This window comes from Schistocerca serialis, chromosome 7 (assembly GCF_023864345.2).
Source record: "Schistocerca serialis cubense isolate TAMUIC-IGC-003099 chromosome 7, iqSchSeri2.2, whole genome shotgun sequence".
Classification (NCBI taxonomy): Eukaryota; Metazoa; Arthropoda; class Insecta; order Orthoptera; family Acrididae; genus Schistocerca; species Schistocerca serialis.
In genome coordinates, this window is record NC_064644.1 from 209,247,223 (window position 1) to 209,263,695 (window position 16,473).

General features: G+C 39.8%; 1 protein-coding gene across 1 annotated transcript in view; it reads left to right on the forward strand.

Moving 5' to 3' along the window:
• The first annotated feature begins 3,385 nt into the window (after positions 1-3,385).
• The window catches only part of LOC126412175 (cytochrome P450 4C1-like), a 43,907-nt gene continuing 30,819 nt past the window's right edge, over positions 3,386-16,473 (forward strand). Inside the window, exon 1 of the mRNA XM_050081656.1 lies at positions 3,386-3,596. Within this exon, the coding sequence (XP_049937613.1) occupies positions 3,434-3,596 (163 nt within the window). The 5' untranslated portion in view covers positions 3,386-3,433. The remainder of the gene's footprint in view (positions 3,597-16,473) is intronic.

A 16,473-nucleotide genomic window follows, 5' to 3' on the forward strand; every position in this document is an offset into this window, starting at 1 on the left:
TCTGATGTCTGCAACGGAATCGGTATTGTAATTTCGATTCCCGAGTGCTAAAAAGGTTCCCGTCACCCCATTGTAGTGTAAGTTATCACGTTTTCTTGTTTCATCAGTTCCGTGAGTAACATTTTTGGTTGTTCTCTTGGATTTCAAGTACCACCATCATCACGCCGCCGGAGGGTGCAAAAACGGAAAGCTGAAAAAGCATAAACACCGTTTGCTGCTTCGGTTCACGTTCACCTTTTTGCACGGTCCCCGGTAGTTTCACGATTTATACCAGAGCAAATATTGCTGTCGTACTGCACTTCGAAGCGATGAGATGGCGTTTAGTGGTGTTGCAGCCACACTGCATCCTTAGTGAAGTTGCGAATATTCCGTTGGGCGAAGGAAATGCCAAAGGTTCTCCACAATATATAAAAAAAAATGGTTCAAATGGTTCTGAGCAATATGGGACTTAATATCTCAGATCATCAGTCCCCTAGAACTTAGAACTACTTAAACCTAACTAACCTAAGGACATCACACACATCCATGCCCGAGGCAGAATTCGAACCTGCGACGTAGCGGTCGCGCGGTTCCAGACTGAAGCGCCTAGAACCGCTCGGTCACACCGGCCGGCTCCACAACATCGTTCTGATGCATACAGCAGAGCGAACTGTCGTTTTCGACATTGAAACATGTGTAAATGAATACCCCAAGGAAAGGAGTAGTTTCGTTGATGCCCTTCATGCCACTTCCAGACAGTTTTTTATGTAGATTCTGAGCGTCAGTGTGTCTGAAAGTGTTTCCATTAGCCATACTTAAGACAACCGTTTGATTACCATGCTGGATATCGTGGTTCCGACACACAGCCCAAAGAGATGTTCTTAAGGGGGCTTGTGACAACGTTCCCATCGTGTGACACGTTCACCGTAGATTTGACAAGAAATCTGGTGAAAATTGGTGCCAGCGTTCCATCATTAACCTATCTTATACGTCACATGAAGTAATGAGATCCGGTCTTTTCTTCGCATGTTTTGACACCTTGCTGTCTGACGTGTCGCCAAGCCTAAGGGTGACGTTTCAGGGCGCCACGCTTTTGCACCGCTACAGAAGAAGGTTGTAGGCACGTTTGCGCCAAATTCGCACTTGTGCTTCGCAGTGAGGGAAATGACATGGCTTCAAGAACGAGACGTTTTAATTTTTTTTCACAATGTATTTTACTAGCTACATGTCTCGCCCATCTCATGTCCGCTACATTCCTACCAACGACTTCCATTTCATTTGCTAGTTTCCCCGTTTCTCTTAGTCTCACTTAACAAATATCTCTCATTGTCCCACTGAATATCCGTCCTTTATGAACAGTATTCGCTTCACATTTTATGTCTCACTACCGTAAACTGAAACTGATTCTATGCCTTTTTTTCAGAAACATCTAAATACTAGTTAGAAGTCACCAAAAGTAATCATCGACTGGTTCTATGACTTTATTTTTAATTTTTAGTTTCGTTTCAGGGTGTCGACTGTAAATTATTATAATCCTATTGTAATTGAGTTACAAACCTGCTTTCGAAGACTGATTAATACTAAGATGTACCAGAATTGGTTGGGGTCGTTTTCCATAGGATGCATGAAAGTGAAGTCAGACCATTGCTGCTAGATAATGGCGTAAGCTTCTAAATATCCTTCACTTTCACGATTTTGTCTTGTAGTAGGAGAATCTAACTATCATACTATACGGATTTTCGAAGAGCGCATAGCGCATGATGACGGTTGGACATGAAGTCCTGTAGTGACTGTATGATCAAAGTCATTCTCAAGTCACAGAAGTAACCGAAATTGAGTAGAGTTCTTAAAGTAAGCTGTTCCATCGATGTAGCAGAGATAACAAGTTATGCCCGAAACATCGTGTGAACCGGTTACTATTAATAACCATGAAAAACACGTTCAAAACTCGACTTTTTAAGGAGAGTTAAATATTAAAATTCCTTTTACAGAAGACTTACTACTGTACATTACTACTATGAATGGAAGTATAAATCAAAGTAATCGATGATAAAATAAGAAAGAAAAAGAATAACATTTTTGATAGCTGTGAGGATTTAAGTATACTAATTAACCAAGTGTTTATGGCAGCAGTTTCTTGATTTACTCTGTAGAAGATAAATCTGCTTCATGACGAATTTATGAACAATAGCGTAGGATACTAGTGATTATTAATGGAAAGGAATATCAGAGTAAATGTGCAGATATAGCATTATGTCCAGCTAATGAGCAGGCCGTCGATGTGAGTTATACTCTAAATTTTCCAGGTTTTTGAGTTCACGGTCATGGTGATATTGGACAGTGTGGTGACTGTTGGAAAAAGTAGACTGAAATTGTCTCCTATTTCTGCATGAGAGTGGATACAGACTGTGGAAAAAACTTTGTAACACTGTTCTAGGTGTAATGGATGTAAGTGCACATATTTCTATAAGTGACTGAGGACAGTTTATTGAGCAATATTACATCAGTAGCTATCTCATTTGCAGACTAATAACTATGTGTATTAGGAGAAGTATGTTTTGGGTTGGTTAGTACTTCTGAGTACATTGCAAAGAGCAAGCCATTACTGATTATTTTTTCCTGGGCAGCAGATCAGGTGTTAAAGTGTGAACACATGGACACATAATGATTAGTTTATATTGCAGGCGTAATCCAGTGCAGAAAACATCAGGCAGTATATTACGCTATGTGTTTGTGGAAAGGCTGTTAGACGCGGAAAAAACACCACACACCGATGTATTTACTTATTAAGGGATCACATATCAAAATAACTGTACTTATTTCCGTTACACTTTGCATAACTCTTTGAAGGGATTAATATCAGTTGTAAAGAAGGTAAACAGCCAAACACCAAACTCCTAACAAATAAAACTGCACTACAACGGTAACAACGATTGCCTCCATCTTCGGTATATTGTACTGTTTCTTTACATTATTTGTTGTGTGAAGTGTGAGTGAAGCAATTTCCTTTCTGTATAAGGAGTGGAAGTACATTTATTGCAAAACTAAAACTAAAGGTTTTAGTAAATTTAATGATGAGGGAAACGCGGATTGTTCTTCAGACGAAGTTGACTTCTATTGAAAGAGAGGCAGGAGTATCAGGATGTATCCAACAAGGCTTTTCCCATCTTCAAGTTTCGAATTACTCACTCTGGATGAACTGTCGACGTTGTCATGCAAGCTATTAACTACGCAGTAGATTATAATCGACGCTCATATTTATATATCTCGAGATAACTCATAGGTAAAAGATTACATGATGCCCCTCTGTTTTTTATCTCTCTGTGCGTAAGAGGGAGGCAAAGGTCGGCGGCGCAAACTATTGATAAACTGGCAAGCAAACGTTTTACTGGGAGACAGTCGCCGGAGCTCGTAGTTGTGAGCACCGAACTCGTCGCTCCGGACACATTACAAGATGGCTTTGGCTGTGTTCGTGCTGGTGGCCTTCGTGGTCGCGGTTTCTGTGGCCTTCGTCCTCAAGAACTGGCGCCTGGTACGCTCCATAGAGAAGCTGCCGGGACCTTTGTTTCTTCCATTCGTGGGAACAACCTACTTATTCGCCTTTAGACCGCGAGAAGGTAGGATGTCGCTACAGGCAACGTAAGTACTGTATTTACATTATCTCTGTGGTACATTTCGCACAGCTGACAAGGTTGGAGTGAATCTTCTTGAGTCCTTTATCGCCACTATCATATATTTCTCCCGTATACACCCCATCTCCTTTTAATATCACATATTCTCCAATACTTTCTTCTCTGCTTTCGGCAAATTGTACTACTGTATACCACTGTTATTTTTATTATTATTCTACAACTTTCAAACTACAGAACCATTCTTTATTTTATGCCCTAATTTTTCGTTTTGGCAAATCCACCAGTCTGGCACGCTGCCTGTCGTACCAACAAAAACTTAGAACTAACACAATTCGTAACTCTTAAGCACAGCTGAAATAATTGACGAAATTATAACTGAAACGAAAGCAACAATTAAAGCCAATCACTAAGGTACATACGTGACTGGAAACAAAGTAGGAGATTTCTTTCTCGCTCTCTTAGGTTTCACATGTAATTTGCACCTGTATTTCACTTTCTTATTTCATTATATGTAAAATTTAATAATCTATGAAACAAGTTTAGTCATATAAACAGATTGTGGTATGTGCGCTGCCACGATAGCACTGCAGTAATTTCAAGCATTTGTGGAAACACCAAAAAAAAAAAAAAAAAAGAAAGAGAATCCTGCTGTCCTCTAGAATTCAGTCCTGTTTTACCACAAAGCACTAAGGGCCCTTCATTATAAAATTTGGTAACTTTAATACTAAAATGGGAACATAAAATAAAGAACTGCACTCTAATAGGGAATATTAGAAGTATTAACAGAAGTGGTAGCTGTTTACGTTGGAAGAGTGTGCCGAAAATAACAACAAATTTTTCATTGACACCATTTTTAGAGCGCTATGTACCCACAGAGGACTAATATACATGTAATGGACTTCGCAAAAACCAAATGGAACTAAAATTGAATTACAATTTTTTATCTAAAACTAAAGATATTTTAATTGTCCTAAATCACTTTTGAATGGCCGGTTATTATAGACTCATGACACATGGTGTGAAAACGTATACAAAACTGAAATGAAACAGAGCTGTCGAATAGGACACCACAGTATACCAGTGAAAAGGAAGCGATTTCGATTAAATTCAGCAATATGTTAAGCATTCTGCAAAGTCATGGCTACGAAAGAGCAATTTCTTAACAAAAATACTTACTGTAAATGAACAACGTAATGTAGAAAGACAAGGAAAGAAAACAACCATTCAAATGTACAAAATAGCTATTAAATCAAAGTGTAAGTAGGTAATGGTAGACCTTGGTGAATAAAATGAAACTGTTTAGAATTGTCTTCTAATGTAAGTGAGAAATTACAAGAAAAATTTGGTGAGAGCAAGTACTGAAAACAGTGAGTCTTTGTTTACTGCTTTGGCACAGTTCAGCCAGGGAATTGTTGTAGTATACACGATGACAGATTTGTTTACCAATTTTCTGCAAAGGTGGTAACGGTTCAGATATTATTACACTCGCATGTACCATTAATAACTTCACACTACTCAGTGAAGGCGCTTTATTTGTTGACTCACGTATCATGACACCTCTGCAGAAGGAGACTGCAGGTACAATCTGTTTCAAAATATTGACTCTGTAGAAATATAAGCGGTCATGCCCCACCTCATTAACCAATGAAACGTAAATTTGTGAACAAATTATTTGTTTATTTATTTTGCCTCTGGCAGCTAACGGCTGTTTAGCCAGCTAAACGTTGAATAAACAGACATTTAGTACAACCCATACGCTGATGACACAACAATGATACAAATACCACAAAATATATTATTATTGTGGAACCGCATAACTGTGATGGAAGCTAACAAGCAAAAACGTAATAATTAAAATCTATACTTTCGCTTCTGTATATTATTAACATATTTTGAGATTTGAGTACCTAGATCCCTGTTTTCGATTTTGTGCCTTTGTTTATAACATCCGCTGTCTCAAACATAGAACTAGAGGCTACAGTGTCATATTTTTTAAGAAATTTGGGGTCGAATGAAAAGAACCATATAATAACTTGCAAAGCAAAGAAAGATTGGAGACACATTACTACTTATTTCAGATAATAAATCACAATTACACTTTATGATAAGTGAGCCCATTGTTAATTTTTCAGTGTTTCAAGTTTTCACGTATTTTAACACTTTCTCTCTCGCTTTTTAACATTATCATGATTTTTTGTTACTGTTTATCACAGAATATTTGTTTCTGAAAGTAGGTTTAATTTCAACTTGTAATCTTTCTGTGATTTTCTTTGAAAATCACACATCGTCTTTATTCATTTCTAGCATTTCTAGGCCAGTCCTCAAACTAGATGCATGTTATCTAATTTCATTCATTCATCTTCCTGTACATCCTTGCGGCAGTATTTTCTTGTCTCTTGGAATTCGGCATGTAACTTAATTCATCACCTTCTATCTGTAAGCCTCGCTACACGTCCCTCTCATCTCCAATTGCACTTTCATTGGAATCCTGGTAGTAATTTCGAATACATATCTCTCCATTACGCGTCAAATAATCCTCAGTTTTTGAACTGTTTTCTGTTTTAATGTCCGTTTTCATTGTCATAAATTAATGCTGGTGATACACACATATATACGCCTTCCTTTTCACACACATCTGAAGCTTACTCTTGAAAATTTCTCTTAGCTCACCAATAGTGCTCCACTCTTCTGTTCATTTCAGTTCTCTGAATTCAGCCACTTCGTGCAACTAACATATATCCAGATGTTCGTTAACTGGATCTATGACTTCATTTAGGGTTTTTTAACTGTGTTTCATAACCATTTTAAAACTTGTTGTATTAATTTTCTCTGTTCGTCGTTGAAATTTATCTGTACTAGAAACAAATACTACAAACTCATGACCACGCATTACCCATATATTAAATTGTGAGATCTTCCCAAATTGTCTGTTTCGTTAACGTGAGATCGGGCTACGTAATGCCAAATGTTCAAAAGAGCCTTAACTTTCCTGAATTTTTAATGTAATAAGAGAACGTAAGAATGCTTGTTTATTGTGTATCGATGGGCATCTAGCCGCACAATCAATTCTAGTGCTGACTTAGTAATCGGAATCGTGTAGTAGAGAGGTCTCACAGAAAGCTCTTCTCCTGCTAGCTTGAAGATAACAGACTATGTCAGCTAAGAGTTTGAAGAACCTGTTACTATAGAAATGCTTCTCAAATTCAGTATTTTACAGAGGGATTTTCGGTTCTAATTCCCTTTTAAGAAGACTTACAGCTGTATCATAAGCAATAAATATGATGAATCAAAGTGTAAAACATCAGCTGCCGAAGACTTGGAAAATGTTGAAGGGTAAAGGAAGATAAGGAATACTGGTTTCATTGTGATTGTCTACTGAAGCAAATTATACGAGGGTTTTTACTCTCTGGGTTCCTTGATTTCTACAGTAAAGAGAAGATTGGGTCGTGACGATTTTCTAAAGGATGACGCAGAATTATGATGATTATTTTCCCAAAGGAAAAGCCTGTAACAATGACCCGATACAAAGTTATGCCAACTTAGGAACACACCTTAGTCGTGTATTAGACTCTTACTCTTTTTAGTTCACAACCATGAAATTAAATACGTCTGGCGAATCTTGGATAAAGAAGACTGAATTTGCCTCATTTCGTTGCAATAAAGTAGATAAAGACTGTGAGAAGAATGATGTGGGTTTACATAACACTCTGGCAAGATTACTGCCAGCTGTATGAACAGTAAGCAGCACACCAGGCAATTCAACAATGAAAATTCATTACGAGGGGCACTACAATATTCTCCATCGTCCGTTCATTACACCGTAACCTTCTTTGTTGACGACATTATTATACGTGTACCGAGAGATATAACCTACTTATATTACATATTGAGTATAATGCACATTTAGACACCGAGAAATGTGTTTATCGTAGGTCTGAAAAGAAAACAGAAGTAAACTTATCGAGGAGGAAAGCATGGTTAATTCATCAATCCGAGCATCGCTTAGGCTTAAGTCTCACAAAGTAAGTCACAGGATTTTCTCCGCGAGCCATCTTCGAACAATTCACTGCAACTGAACATTCGTTTTTATCAAGCAACCGGTTAACTACGCGGAAGATTATACACGACGCCCTTATGACATTACTAAAGCGCTTCCCAATCTGACGAGTTGAGACGTTCTTCAGATAACTCGTCAGTGAAAATGACATAATGGAGCTTATTTTTTATCTCCCTGTGCGTAAGAGGACGGCGAAGGTCAACGACCCGAACTGTAGATAAAGTGACCAGCACACGATTTTCTGCCAGACACTGACCGGAGCCCCACTTTCGAGGGCCGAACTGAGCGTGACAGAGGAATCACCAAACATTGGTGATGTTGCTGGTGGTGGTGGCGTACATGGTCGCCGTTTATGTGGCCAGCACCCTGAGGACTCGGTACCTAATAAGGGCCATCGAAAAGTTGCTTAGACCCTTCCCTCTTCCATTCATTCGTAGCAACCACCAATGTTTTTACCTTGCGACCACGGGAAGGTAAGATGCCGCTATTAATAACACTATGCCTTCCTGACGCATGCTACTACGCTGCCACAAAATCAAATGGCTCTGAGCACTATGGGACTTAACATCTGAGGTCATCAGTCCCCTAGAACTCAGACCTACTTAAACCTAACTAACCTAAGGACATCACACACATCCATGCCCGAGTCAGGATTTGAACCTGCGACCATAGCAGGAGCGTGGTTCCGGGCTGGAGCGCCTAGAACCGCACGGCCAGCGCGGCCGGCACGCTGCCACAGTTAAAGTGACTCTCACACCATCCGGTGGGACTCCTATAATGTAATTTAATTTAATTAAAAATGCTTTTATTCCAGTCTTTGATCACAGTATCAATTCTTTTGACGATGACCGGTTTCAGTCCGTAATGACCATCCTCAGATCTTTTTCACACCATGTCCTAAGGTGATAAGGCCATTATCGCATCGTCAAAACTTATAAATATAATCAGTACAACATCAGACTGGAATACAAAAGATTTGACAGTATTGGATCACTATTCGTATACGCGACTATGTCGCAACACGTGAATTTAATTCATATACGCTTGATAGATTTTAATAAAGTGACGTCAAAACAAAAGAGAAATAACTCTAATAACTCTATGAACATTGTAATGTAACTTAATTTAACCAGACGCTGATCATCAATCAGCAAACTAACTCAGTGTTCAGGGTGGTTACAGGATTATGCAATTAACCGTCTCTCTCTTGAATTATCACAGATATTGCACTATATATATATATATATATATATATATATATATATATATATATATAAAGTTTAGTTAAAACTCATGTATTCATGGCATCAGATAATACTTCGTAGATCCGTTCGATGTGAAGTAATGAAACCCGTAACTCCAGGTCGTGGTTTCGTCTCGAATACCAATGTAAGATAACAAGCATAATCTTTTGCAGATGACATCTCATACTAGAACTAGAATCCTGTGACCAGGCCTTTCTGCCTGGGATGTTACCTCACAACCTTGAGAAAGTCTGAAAGTGAAATATATTAAGTTACATCTTCCTTAACACTGAGCTTGGCTTTTTTCCGGTTTAACATGGATTCATATGTGCTGTGATATGGTATCAATAAAAGCAGATTATCAGGTACATTCATACAGTTTAAATTAATTTTACGTCCGCCCCCGGTAGCTGAGTGGTCAGCGCGACAGTATGTAGATCGGAAGGGCTCTGGTTCGATTCCCGGCTGGGTCGGAGATTTTCTCCGCTCAGGGACTGGGTGTTGTGTTTTCCTAATCATCATCATGTTATCCCCATCGACCCGCAAGTCGTCGAAGTGGCGTCAAATCGAAAAACTTGCAGCCGACGGGAGACCCTAGTCACACGATATTTTTTTTTACTGAACGTTATTACCAACATTTTTCCAAAACGAAATTCTCTACGATATCTGTTGAAAGCTTTGTGCAACTGTCTGGAATTTAAAAAACAAATTGGGCCAGGTAATTAATAGATTAAAATTTTTACGAAATTACATCTTTGGTTCTCTCGACATTCTGGGAAACTACTGCAGATACACGTCTGGGACATGTTTTACTGGGTCCACCAGACCAATAACAACGAAATAAATGGAAATCGTGCTTTACTTTAACTTATTGCAGTTTTGTTATGGCTTCAAATTAGCAAAGTTGCTAAATTTCAGTCAAAATCTTTTATTAGCCGTAACTCCGTAACTAAACATTTGCGGACCTATGTTTATATGAACTTTTATCTTTAGTTTTATTGATAGAATAACACATCAAACCCCCCGATGGACCATGGACCTTGCCGCTGGTGGGGAGGCTTTCGTGCCTCAACGATACAGGTAGCCGTACCGTAGGTCCAACCACAACGGAGGGGTATCTGTTGAGAGGCCAGACAAACGTGTGGTTCCTGAAGAGGGGCAGCAGCCTTTTCAGTAGTTGCAGGGGCAACGGTCTGGATGATTGACTGATCTGGCCTAGTAACACTAAACAAAATGGCCTTGCTGTTCTGGTCCTGCGAACGGCTGAAAGCAAAGGGAAACTACAGCTGTAATTTTTCCCGAGGGCATGCAGCTTTACTGTATGATTAAATGATGATGGCGTCCTCCTGGGTAAAATATTCCGGAGGTAAAATAGTCCCCCATTCGGATCTCCGGGCGGGGACTACTCGAGAGGATGTTGTTATCAGGAGAAAGAAAACTGGCGTTATACGGATCGGAGAGTGGAATGTCAGATCCCTTAATCGGGCAGGTAGGTTAGAAAATTTAAAAAGGGAAGTGGATAGTTTAAAGTTAGATATAGTGGGAATTAGTGATGTTCGGTGGAAGGAGGAACAAGACTTCTGGTCAAGTAAATACAGGGTTATAAATACAAAATCAAATAGGGGTAATGCAGGAGTAGGTTTAATAATGAATAAAAAAATAGGCTACTACAAACAGCATAGTGAACGCATTATTGTGGCCAAGATAGACACGAAGCCCACGCCTACTACAGTGGTACAAGTTTATATGCCAACTAGCTCTGCAGATGACGAAGACATTGATGAAATGTATGATGAGATAAAAGAAGTTATTCAGGTAGTGAAGGGAGACGAAAATCTAATAGTCATGGGGACTGGAATTCTTCAGTAGGAAAAGGGAGAGAAGGAAACATAGTAGGTGAATATGGATTGGGGCTAAAAAATGAAAGAGGAAGCTGCCTGGTAGAATTCTGCGCAGAGCATAATTTAATCATAGCTAATACTTGGTTTAAGAATCATGAAAGAAGGTTGTATACTTGGAAGAACCCTGGAGATACTAAAAGGTATCACATCGATTATATAATGGTAAGGCAGAGATTCAGGAAGCAGGTTTTAAATTGTAAGACATTTCCAGGGGCAGATGTGGACTCCGTCCACAATCTATTGATTATGAACTGTAGATTAAAACTGAAGAAACTGCAAAAAGGTGGGAATTTAAGGAGATGGGACCTGGATAAATTGAAAGAACCAGAGATTGTGCAGAGTTTCAGGGAGAGCATAAGGGAACAATTGACAGGAATGGGGGAAAGAAATACATTAGAAAAAGAATGGGTAGCTTTCAGGGATGAAATAGTGAAGGCAGCAGAGGATCAAATAGGTAAAAAGACGAGGGCTGGTAGAAACCCTTGTGTAACAGAAGAAATATTGAATTTAATTGATGAAAGGAGAAAATATAAAAATGCAGTAAATGAAGCAGGCAAAAAGGAATACAAACGTCTCAAAAATGATATCGACAGGAAGTGCAAAATGGCTAAGCAGGGATGGCTAGAGGACAAATGTAAGGATGTAGAGACTTATCTCACTAGGTGTAAGATAGATACTGCCTACAGGAAAATTAAAGAGACCTTTGGAGAAAGGAGAACCACTTGCATGAATATCAAGAGCTTTGATGGAAACCCAGTTCTAAGCAAAGAAGGGAAAGCAGAAAGGTGGAAGGAGTACATAGAGGGCCTATACAAGGGCGATGTACTTGAGGACAATATTATGGAAATGGAAGAGGATGTAGATGAAGATGAAATTGGAGATACGATATTGCGTGAAGAGTTTGACAGAGCACTGAAAGACCTGAGTCGAAACAAGGCCCCCGGAGTAGACAACATTCCATTAGAACTACTGACAACCTTGGGAGAGCCAGCCCTGCCAAAACCCTACCATCTGGTGAGCAAGATGTATGAGACAGGCGAAATACCCTCAGACTTCAAGAATAATATAATAATCCCAATCCAAAGGAAGCAGGTGTTGACAGATGTGAAAATTACCGAACTATCAGTTTAATAAGTCACAGCTGAAAAATACTAACGCGAGTTCTTTACAGACGAATGGAAATACTGATAGAAGCCGACCTCGGGGAAGATCAGTTTGGATTCCGTAGAAATGTTGGAATACGTGAGGCAATACTGACCCTATGACTTATCTTAGAAGAAAGATTAAGGAAAGGCAAACCCACGTTTCTAGCATTTGTAGACTTAGAGAAAGCTTTTGACAATGTAGATTGGAATACTCTCTTTCAAATTCTGAAAGTGGCTGGGTAAAATACAGAGAGCGAAAGGCAATTTACAATTTGTACATAAAGCAGATGGCAGTTATAAGAGTCGAGGGGTATGAAAGGGAAACAGTGGTTGGGAAGGGGGTGAGACAGGGTTGTAGCCTATCCCCGATGTTATTCAATCTGTATACTGAGCAAGCAATAAAGGAAACAAAAGAAAAATTTTGAGTAGGTATTAAAATCTATAGAGAAGAAATAAAAACTTTGAGGTTCGCCGATGACATTGTAATTCTGTCAGAGACAGCAAAGGACTTGGAAGAGCAGTTGAACGGAATGGACAGTGTCTTGAAAGGAGGGTATAAGATGAACATCAACAAAAACAAAACAAGGATAATGGAATGTAGTCGAATTAAGTCGGGTGATGCTGAGGGAGTTAGATTAGGAAATGAGACACTTAAAGTAGTAAAGAAGTTTTGCTATTTGGGGAGAAAGATAACTGATGATGGTCGAAGTAGAGAAGATATACAATGTAGACTGGCAATGGCAAGGAAAGCGTTTCTGAAGAAGAAAAATTTGTTAACATGAGTGTAGATTTAAGTGTCAGGAAGGCGTTTCTGAAAGAATTTGTGTGGGGTGTAGCCATGTATGGAAGTGAAACATCGACGGTAAATAGCTTAGACAAGAAGAGAATAGAAGCTTTCGAAATGTGGTGCTACAGAAGAATGCTGAAGAATAGATGGGTTGATCACATAACTAATGAGGAGGTATTTAATAGAATTGGGGAGACGAGGAGCTTGTGGCACAACTTGACTAGAAGAAGGGATCGGATGGTAGGACATGTTCTGAGGCATCAAGGGATCACCAATTTAGTATTGGAGGGCAGTGTGGAGGGTAAACGTCGTAGAGGGAGACCAACAGATGAATACACTAAGCAGATTCAGAAGGATGAAGGCTGCAGTACGTACTGGGAGATGAAGATGCTTGCACAGGACAGAGTAGCATGGAGAGCTGCATCAAACCGGTCTCAGGACTGAAGACCGCAACAATAACAACAACACATCAAAATATTTGCATATCTTCGTGAATGACCCTGTATATGGGTACATCAGGTAATTATTGCGGTAGTACTGAATAGAACAATGGAGACAAGAAATTTTGTGGTAGAGCTTAACTAAAAGGAGAGATCGGTTGACAGGACACATTCTGAGACGTCAAGGGATCACAAAATTAGTATTGGAGGAAAGGGTGGGGGTAAAAATTGTAGAGATAGACCAAGAGATGGATACAATAAGCAGATGCAGAAAGATGTAGGTTCTTCGGAGATGAAGAGGCTTGCAGAAGCTTGCACAGGATAGAGTGGCACTGAGAGCTGCATCAAACCAGTCTTTGGACTGAATACCATAACACCAACATTGCGCAGAAAGAAACCACAGCTCCACCATCACCTTTTGCATTTTATCAATGTATTAATATCACAAGATTTAGATTTGTATTCATTTTAATGTCCGCCTCCGTAGTCGAAAGGTCAGTGCCACTGAGTGACTGGGGGGGGGGGGGCACCCGGATTCGATTTTCGGTACTGCCACGTAGGCCTGCTTTTGTTTTGGATGGACGACTGGGACAGAGTGCGCTCAGTCTTGTGAGGCCAGCAGAGGAGCGACTCGGCCATTCTGTAGCGTTTCAATGTCGAGGACTGGGAGAGAGATGTGCTGACCACATGCCCGGCCATACCGCACCCAACGAGGTTACTGATTGAGAGTGACTCGGCGGTCGATCGGGCCAGTTTGGCCCGTCTAGGACCCAAACAAGAACCTTGCCTTTCTTTTCTTTCATTTAACTGGCAAAGGGATGGCTGAAGAACGGTACTTTGGCCTCTGCAAGTCTCCCTTTTTATAGAAGAAATTGATTTAACGAATAAATAAGAAAGAGATAACACCCGTTGGCGTTCGTCATGGGATCTTGGGCTGACGTTTATTTAGTTCTCACATTTCGACAGCGCGAGAGATTGATATTCTTCAAGATGAACACTCTTTTGCTGGTGGTAGACTAAAGGAAATGGATGGTGAATCTTTGACACAGCCACCGTTCATGTTGGTGAAACATCGAGAAGATCAAGTAGAATAGGTTGGACGAAGATTCCGATACAAAAACAAAGAGGAGAAACGTCAAATAGTGATCATGTAAACCTGAAAAAATTTGTAATTAGAAAGAGGTCGGTGACCGTTAGTTAAATTGTTAGACCCACTGGTCAAGGTAGTGCCTTTTTCAAGCTTCCTTTAAAGCTCTAGAAATGGACTGGCATCACATCGTGGACTTACATGAGTGCTTGTAGACCATAGTGTTTTGTACAGTGCTTTTGAGAGCATTCAGTGAAGTGAACAGACAGAAATTCGTATAAGTAAACAGACTGCTTCCCTACAATCACCGAGGACGACCGAGGGTAACATCCTTATCAGATCTACTGATAACCATCAGCACTATGAGGTATTACTAGGAAGTTATTTACTAAGAAGTTATCGACTTATCCCAAGCTGGTGCCGCTGGTAACAACTATTCCTGCCTGTCTCAGCCAAATATTAACCTAATTTAACTGTGCAGGAAGGTGAAGTAACACCAGCCGGATTTCGACCTAATTTTGGCTGTGTGTAGGTTTGGGGAAAAACCAGTTGGCCTTACTGAAAGGCGTTTTCTTAAGTCATCACTCCTCTGACTAGTTTGATGCGGCCTACCACAAATTCCTCTCCTGCCTCAACATTTGCATCTCAGAGTAGCACTTGCGACCTACGTCCGCCGTTATTTGCTAGACGTATTCGAATCTCAGTTTTCTTCTACAGTTTTTACCCTCTAAAGATCCCTCTAATGCCGTGTAAGTTATTCGCTGATGTCTTAATAGATCTCCTACCTTACTGTCCCTTCTTCTGACAGTGTTTCCCATACAGACTCTTCATTCCTTAACTTACTAGTCCACCTAATTTTCAACAATCTACTGCTGGACCACATCTCTAATGCTTCGATTTGCTTCTTTTCCAGGTTTCCGAAGTCCTCGTTTTACTACCATGCAATGCTGTGCCCCAAACATACATTCTCAGACATTTCCTCAGGTTGAGGCCCATATTTTATACCAATAGACGTCTCTTTGCCAGACATGACTTTGTTGCCAGTGCAGTGGCAGACACATGCTCTAGGGGTAGTGTCTTTGAGTAGTAACCAAACGTCCTCGGTATCGCATTGGATGGCAAACCAGCCCTGGAGGCGGACGAATCAGCAATCATAAACGGCATGAGGATGCAGAAGGCAATGGAAGCCACTACATTACAGACACATAATGTGTGTAAACAGGACATGGAGACAGTATTTGAAAAAAGTGAAATTATGATCTCTCCAATGGCGAAAGATTCCGAACTAGTCCCCGTTTCGGGTCTACAGGAGAAGACTGCGAAGGGGGAGGTGACCAAGCCAAAAAGAATGAATAGCCAAGGAAAGGATAACGTTCTACGATTCGGGGCATGGAGTGCCAGGAGTCTGAATGCGATAGGGAAGCAAGAAATTATAAAAAAGCAAATACTGAGGCTCAGTCTAGTTGTATGGGGATCAGTGAAGTGTCCTAAATAAAAGAACCTTACGTCTGTAACGTTATTTTCAACCTCTGCCGTAGTAAATGGTTCTGAATACGTAGTATAATGTTTTCTAGATGCTTTTACAGTTGTAAAACAAAAACAGTAAGAGCTGAAAGCTAGGGTGACCTCATTTCAATAATCGTATGTTAATTAATTATATCTGCACTGCCGTAATAGTACTGCAATACAGCCATATTTAATGACATAAGCAAATTTTTTCATGACTTTATGCAATGCACTTAGACGAATTTTTTTCTTGTGCTTTTCCGTAAAAAGTTATATCCTGTACCGATATTAATATTTCATTTTCAGGTGACAAATAGCAAATTTTAACACAAAATTAATACTTAAAGTAAGTAGCAGTACTCTAGTTTGCATCTTTGGGAGTGATAATAAAATTACCAACAACTTAAATTAATAGAATTGGGCGTAAGTGTCAGTAGGTCTGCCCTTCACACGTCATTATATCAGAAGAAACCAAGCATAGAATGGACTTGGCAAGGAGTAAAGAGAACGAAAATTTAATTACATAGTTTTTATCAAAAAATAGGGAGACTGTACTAAGGTTAACGGTGTTGAGCAACTTTTGAATTGCTGGCGACCATAGACTCATAAGACAAACATGAAAACAGACACACGTTTGGAAAGACTCATAGAACGGTAAGGTATGCTGATTACTACAATATATTTGTGAACAGGAG